This window comes from Cyprinus carpio, chromosome A13 (genome assembly GCF_018340385.1).
Source record: "Cyprinus carpio isolate SPL01 chromosome A13, ASM1834038v1, whole genome shotgun sequence".
Taxonomy (NCBI): Eukaryota; Metazoa; Chordata; class Actinopteri; order Cypriniformes; family Cyprinidae; genus Cyprinus; species Cyprinus carpio.
In genome coordinates this window covers 4,769,663-4,777,532 of record NC_056584.1, presented here as the reverse complement: position 1 = coordinate 4,777,532, position 7,870 = coordinate 4,769,663, and the positions used below count along the sequence as shown (strand labels likewise).

At 35.6% G+C, this 7,870-nt stretch overlaps 1 protein-coding gene across 2 annotated transcripts; it reads right to left on the bottom strand.

Annotated features, from left to right (window-relative positions):
• Window positions 1–723: 723 nt before the first annotated feature.
• LOC109068570 (group XIIB secretory phospholipase A2-like protein) lies at window positions 724–6,273 on the bottom strand. 2 transcript variants are annotated; one of them, XM_019085339.2, is made up of 4 exons: window positions 5,799–6,273; window positions 3,925–4,013; window positions 1,535–1,700; window positions 724–1,324 (listed from the first exon to the last, which is right to left on the bottom strand). In XM_019085339.2, exons 1-4 carry the CDS (start codon window positions 6,172–6,174, stop codon window positions 1,206–1,208), a joined length of 750 nt encoding a protein of 249 aa, XP_018940884.1. In that variant the 5' UTR covers window positions 6,175–6,273; the 3' UTR covers window positions 724–1,205. The 2 variants fall into 2 exon arrangements, with proteins under 2 accessions (XP_018940884.1, XP_018940885.1); XM_019085340.2 differs by having other exon boundaries at window positions 3,937–4,013; window positions 5,799–6,272.
• Window positions 6,274–7,870: the final 1,597 nt, after the last annotated feature.

Sequence of the window (7,870 nt, the reverse complement as noted above, 5' to 3'; positions counted from 1 at the left end):
CATTCTATTTTAGTGAATTTCTCTCTGAGACCTTACGTCACAGTTTTAAGTCTGGATGTCCTGTACAAAGCACATTCAGGGCTTTTCAGAGATACCAAATGTTTGGAAGGTTCACCATGACCACTCCCTCTCCCTAGTCTTTAAAAATGGCTGACATTAATTTAGTGATCAAATGTAACACCCTTATGAAAATATGATAATATTTTATAAAGATTGGTATAAAAAAATAAATGATTTGTGATTAAAAATAAATAAATAAATCCCACTGACTTTGCCCTATTCATGTCTATTCATTTATGTTTTTGAAAACAGGACTTTTTAATGTCCTGCTGTCCTTTACAGAGGACATTTCATAACATATGAATAAAATCTAATTTTTTAAAAAATGTTTTTTTTTTTTTCATTTATTTTTTTTATTTTTTATGCTTTAACAATATAATGATATTACAAATTTGTATTTTATTTTATATTATTTTATATTATTTTTTTATTTGTGTGTGTGTGTGTGTGTGGTAGTCAGGAGGATATAACAAACCTAAACAAAATCACACACTACACATTTCTGGGATAGACATTTTCACACAGACAGCATAATATTTTTTTTTTTTTTGCTGAAATAAAACTAATCCACTAACACCAGTTGAAGGGTTAGTAGGCGAACTTGTCAAGAACATGTAAAGGTAACCAACCCCCCAAAAAAATATATGGAAGAAAATGTGTAGATTTTTGGGATCAGTACAGTTGTTTGTTTATTTGCTTACTTGCTTTGTGTGACATTTTTTTAGGAAGATTCGTCTAATTTCTACAACATTGTCATTGTGATTATGCAAAAAATCTCTTTTGCTGCAATGCAAATAAAATAAATATTTTATTTAAATTGGTAAATGTAAATTAATAGCATGTATACACTGCAGTATCATGTCATTTACCACATTTAATGTATGCTGATAACAGTTATTAAAAAATAATAATAATAATGCTAAATAAAATAACTTTATTAAACTAATGAGAATCCAATAACAACCACCACTGTTGTGCATTGCAGTAAATCTGCTGAATTGTTTCTTTTTTTTTTGTGGTGAAATGTGACCAGGGTGTGTCTTAATGACATTCATCCTAATACTGACCCCTAGTGTGGAGTAGTTTGAACTTGTAAAATGTTTATATGTGTTGAAGGTGGTGTGTTTTTTGTGGTTTGTAGGTCTTCACAGTTCATCCTTCTCTTCTCCTTCACAATAGCAGGATGCCCTCTGGCCGTTCATGAAGGGCCTGCAGCCCAAAGTCCACACGGTGTTATACATGGTGTCCGCAAAGGTCTCACAGGCTGTGGGAGAGAAAGGCCATGATGGGAATTTGTCTGGTGTACAAAAGTGCTATTGCAAATGACAATCCATGTAAACAGTCAAAAATATTTTTCAGCTTGGTTAGCCATCATAGATAATGGATCAGTTCCAATACGTAGGTCAGCAAAGTAGCATGACTAAAAAATAATAATCATATAATTAAAATGTGTGTGTGTGTGTGTGCTTCACACCTTCGACTTTTGACATGAGGCCCAGACTCTTCTTCAGGTCACCACAGATGCCGTGGAGGCACCAGCGGAATTTGGTGTCACAGCGGTACTTGTTAGAGCCACAGGTTTCATAGCAAATGTCTAGCTGATTACAACATTTGGTCATGGCTGGGACACCCATATCAAACTGCAGAGTAACAGCAAATTGCACAACATGAGCTTTAAAATCACACTTGACTGATAAAACACAAACAACCAAATGCAGTTCAGACACACAAAGAACCGCACAAAGAACTTGTTAGTCACGGAAAATGGAACAACCTATGTGACTACATCCTTTCAGCGTCCCACTCACATTAAAATGAATTAAGGAAATGAAGACTATGTGAATCTGTATATTAATAATGCTTATTTTAATTTGATTTTATATAATAATTATGTATAATTATATAATTTAACTGCTTTGCAATCTAAGCAAATACTGTAATCATATTATTGTACTTCCCAAACTATAATATATGCCATGATTTAAATGCATCACCAAATTTTAAACAATATTTAGCAAAGGTGTCCATCTTTGGTGTGAAAAAGTTGAAGACTCCAGCTTTAGTTATAGCCATGGTTATTTAAGGGATGCAATGATGGAGCATGGTTAGAGTTGTGTCGTATTTTGTAAAGCTGAAACAAGAAGAAAATTACATTTGTCGCCCACAGAGGAGGATTCAGATATATCGCCTGTGTAAGTGCTTTCTGATTGAACACCTTAAACTTCAAAGTTAGAATTTATTCAAGATCCAGAAGTTACACAGAGGGCTGTCCATGAGTCTTTGTGTGGAAAGTAATTGCCACATTTGCTTTCCTCTTTCCTGACAGCAGTCCCATCAGCGCTTTGGCTGGATGCCAAACTCAACTGTCCGGAACCTGTCGGATGTTCACCATCTTCTGAGTCTGTGCTAGTCTTTCATTTTAGGAGCACCATATCTGAAATTGTGCTGGCCTGTGCAATACTAGCCATGCTGAGCCATACCTTTAACTTATTAATGCTATGAGGTCTGGTCCACATTGCAACTTACTATGACCAAGAACCACCCACTGACTGAGTCTGATGTAAAGCAACCAAACTCAGTTTGTCATGTATATTATATATAAATTATATTATATTTACATTAGTTGAGATAATGGGTTAAACTTTACTTTAGGGATCAATTCTCACTATTAACTAGTTGCTTATTAGAATGCATATTAGCATTTGGCTATTTATTTCTACTTATAAAGCACGTATTAATGGCTTATTCAGCATTACCAGATTTTAGATCCCTTAATCCTAGCCCATACCTAAACTTAATATCTACCTTACTGATAATAAGCAGCAAATTAGGACTTAATTGAGGCAGAAGTCATAGTTAAAGGGATACTCCACCCCAAAATGAAAATTTTGTCATTAATCACTTACCCCCATGTCGTTCCAAACCCGTTAAAGCTCAGTTCATCTTCAGAACACAATTTAAGATATTTTGGTTGAAAACCGGGAGGTCTGTGACTGTCCCATAGACTGCCAAGTAAATAGCAGTGTCAAGGTCCATAAAAGGTATTAAAGTCGTTGTCAGAATACTCCATCTGCCATCAGACATGCAATCTGGGTTATATGAAGTAACGGGAACACTTTTTATAAGCGAAGAAAACAAAAATAGCGAATTTATTCAGCAATTCCTTTGTCAACGGTCTCCTTTGTGTCTCTCCATACCAGCGTATGCTGCGTATGCTCTTCTGTATCATCCACGCCACAAGGATACACTGTTTCTATGTGTATTTAGCTTTGATTTGAAAGAAAACAGCGCATCCTTGTGACGAAGTGATTAATTGAGTAATTGATAAATTAATGACAAAATTTTCATTTTGGGGTGGAGTATCCCTTTAATTGTTAGTGAGAATTGGTCCCTAAATGAAAGTGTGACCAGATAAGTTGTAAGAAATGAAAAGAGTATTTAGTTTACTTACTTCTAAGTGCCAATTTTTTATTTTTTTTTTCATATTTGCTGCTACTAACCTGGAAGTGAGATATCTACCAGCTTCTTTGAAGGCCAGCATTACTGTATATAAATGTCACTGTACTTTGAACCCCAAAGTCATTGGTCAGTGCTTTTCTCCTTTAAACAAGCAGGGCTGTCTCTGTTTTATCAAGTATCAGATACAAAAGATATGAAATGAGCAAATTTTTCTCCTGTCTAACTTAAATATTAACAGTTGGTTTTGGGTGGATATTTTATTTATAACTTTGATTCATTAACAAGTGCACACTTCATTAGCAGGATTCCCACAGATCATGCATGGAGACAGAACATACAGTATCAAAGCTTTAAGTTGATAGACTGGTCACTGATTAATGTTAGTAGAAATAAAGAGACACATACACTGTTAGGTACCTGGAATCCAAGCAGTGAGGTGCTACAACCATCAGGCTCTGGCATTTGATAGCCAGCACGAGGCTGAGGAGCTTTACCTGAAAAACAGAAATGATACATTATAATATATGATATCTTTAATATGTGATTAACATAAAGTTGTTGTTGACATTTGTTGTTGTCAAGATATTTTATATAACAGTAGCTTTGAGAGCTTTATGTGGGAAAAAAATCAAAAGCAGTTACACATTGCATTATAAGTGGGTCCACTTATAAAGAACCGAAAACATCGTTTTTTTGAATATTTTCCTAGATGCCTAATTTGGCTTCACACTGTTTCTTAAGTTACAGTATTCAACTTTGGTAACCTAAAATAAATTTAAAAAGCAGAATCTAAACATATAATACCCAGGTTTTTGTTCTCTCTGAATATATTTACCCACTACACTTCATTCAGTATAACTACATTTTGGGACATCTATTGAAAAGTATCTACAGTATTATGGAATTGTGATCTTCCGATTGAACTGAAGGTACAGTTGTGTATCACTTGCATAGCTATTAAAACTTTACAAATTTGCTGATAAAATTACTTAAATGCAACACATGGAATTAAAACAGCAGAGGTCCTAAAACAGAGCCCCAAGTAACACCAGCATCAGTAAATGTGAAATATTTATGATCACTGTTTTTTTTTTCTCCATAGCAAAACACTGTCTGTTATGTGAAATATTTATGATCACTGTTTTTTTTTATAATTATAATAATAATGTTTGTTTTAATAACCTTTGTGTAACCTTAACCTTTAATTCTTAAAAGAGAAATCTGTCTAAACATATATGGCACATATTTGTTAATTTGTCCAAGGAGTATTGTGAGCAAGTGAGATTTTCTTCCTATGGCCTGCATGGTGCAACTGTATCAAAGATTTCCATGTTTGATATTCAGAGCATTCAAGAGAAGGTGACACTGTCAATGGAACATTATTTAAATCATTTTAAAATATGGTTGCATTATAAGGTTAGACATTACAAATACTTTGTTATCTTAGCTTTGGCAATTAGTCAAGGCCCAGCACCCAAATGTTCAGTAGGACTTTTGAAACCTGCATGCAGTTTATTATGCAATTATTTTGTTCAAACTGTAACAAAATCATTACATAATCATATGAAATGCTCTGATTCATAAATGTCATCTGTAGAGTGGTGTGATCGACTTGCTCAATGCCACACCATGTCTGTCAACACGAAGAGTGAGGACAGATCAGTGTGGGCATGTTTTACATAAAAAGCTGACAGACAACCATGTCTAGTGAATGATTCATATTGCATTTAAATGAGACTTCTCAAATCATTAAATTAAATCACTTAAATCAAATAAAAATGTATTTAGTTTTGCATTAGTAGTGTCAGTTTTAAACACTGTATGCATATTGTAAAGCACAACAAATGTTTCTTTCAAGTAGCTGTATATTCATGCATATTCAGTCATTATTCACCTTCTTTACTGTTCTCATTGTTTTTCCAGTGGAAACACAGAAGGAAAAGTTGTGAAGAATGTACACAATCTTCTTATTTCCATGACAATTCATAATGACTACATCTGTCAAGCTTTAAAAATAAATAAATAAATAAATAAACATTTACTAAAAGTAGTTATGCTTCTTTTTCGTGATTGAAAGACTTGGACACAAACGGTCAGCAATCTTTTGAGCTTTTAATGTACAGACTCACATCCTTTTGCATTCTACAGCAGAAAGAAAGGTTAAAGTCTTTGCCCAAAGCATATAGTGTGACAGAGATCTGAGAAGTATTTAGAATGCACGCTGAGCAAAGAATAAAATACAAAGACTATTCCACTAAAATACAAATAGTTTCACTTACCATATCTACAGCGGTACTGACATACACCATCCCGACCTCCCATCAGCTCCAGTAAGGAGTCAAAATAGCCATTCACTGCCTGGAAACTCCCTCTGATAGAACCGAAACCCCAGTCCAACTCTTCCTCAGATTCTTGAGTGGAGCTCTGGGTCTCTGCAGGTTTTCCCTCAACAGGGGCATCTGCCATCAAGATGTTTTCTGCCTGGTTCTCCCCATTAGCAGGAACATCTGGGGTTTCACCAGCCTGCGCTTCAGGTAAAACAGACCCGTCAGCTGGAGAATCCACCGCAGCTGCATCATCAGAAGCCTGGATAAGGGTGGCAGCCAAGACTGTGGAGATACATAGCAGGAGCAGCACCAAAGCACGTGGAAACATGATGTGGCCCTGGGTCCTGTGAGGTCTGTAGGGTCCAAGAAGAAGGGGAGACCGATTAAGCTAAAGGGCTTGGAAGGAAAAGAGTGAGCCGCACAAACAGACTCTGTTGATAGTGCCTCGTGGAAGGGACTTTGACCTGTGATTAGATCAAGCAGACAGCAAGGCATTGATTGGTGCTAAGGTTAAAGGTAAGGTCCAATCTCTTGCTGAGGCTTGCTCTCTCAGTGAATCACAGTCGCACTCACCTTTTGTAATCAACTTTTTTTGCTTTGATTACCTGCAGTTCACACTTTTGCCTGGAAAAGGTTCTCCTCTCTCACACAATAATTTTATCTAGAGTTATTGTGTTTCAACTGTTTTTGCTATTGACAGACTGTTGGTATTCTCAAAGGCCTGAGTCGTGCTCAGCTGTTTGGTTATTCGAAATTTCTATGAGCCATATTGATTGCATGTACTGTATGAAGTAATACTGGATTGCAAGACTATGATAAGATTTATGGGTCAATAACATGCCATTTATTTTCTTTGTCCTGTGTATTAAAATAATAGTATTAATATATTTTAAAATGAAATACAGTACAGAGACCTGAATTGCTTTTATGGTGAAAATGTTTTTAATTTCTAAACTAAAATTCATTTTGATATTTTTGGGAAGCATAAACTCAGAAAAATCAGTTAGTTAGGCAGAAATGACATACAGTAGCACACTAAGTCATAACAGGCTGAAGTTTCGGCAGAGTTTAATAGATTCTCTTTGAAAATATGAGGTTGTAAGGATTTGATGATTTAGAACACCAAGTTTGTAAATTATTAATATTTGACTGACAATTATTAATCTCTTCAGTAAGCACTTATGCTGTATAGTTGTTAAAGAGGTGTGTCTGCTGCTGATGTGCAGATTTTTACACACTTTCTAATCACATGGACTGCGATGTCACTGATTTCAAATGTGCTCCATGTAAGACCGTACTGGCTGATACAGATGGAGCAGATGGGGATGTCTTGTTAGGTATCAGCTTTCACATCTGACCAACAAAAAGCTACACAAAAAGCACGCCCCCCCCCACACATTTATATTACATACAGGATGTTCGGGTGGCCCTGGGGGGCTAATAACTTTAGGTCATGTGTACATTTACTCTGTCCTCCTATTGTCTGGGCCTGCTATTAGTATGTGTATGTGTGTTTATGTGTGTGTGTGTGTGTGTGTGTGTGTGTGTGTGTGTGTGAGAGAGAGAGAGAGAGAGAGAGAGAGAGAGAGTCTGTAATAGTGTGAGTGTAAGTGTGAGTTTTTTTTTTTTTTTGACCCTGCCATTCCCACACAAGGTTGTAGCACTTTAATTCATAAATGTGATCGAACAAAGGTAAAGGGCTAATTTTGACCATATATGTGGTTTATATTGCTTGTAATCGGGATGAAGTAAACTTCTGTTGAGTATTTTAACACACAATTTTTGTTCTGTTAAATTAAAAACCCAAAACTGCAGCAGGTCCACCAGACCCACGAACACTGGCTGAGTAACAAAAATATGAACACCACACAAGGGTTAAAGATGAAATGAAGATTTATGGTTCCCTTTCAGTTAGTCACTCTCAGAGGCGGACAGTAGTGAAGCATTTTTACTGTGCAGTAAAAGTACTTTTGAAGTGTCAGTAATTTATGAGAGTCAGAGTGTTTTTCTTAAGAAAAATTTAA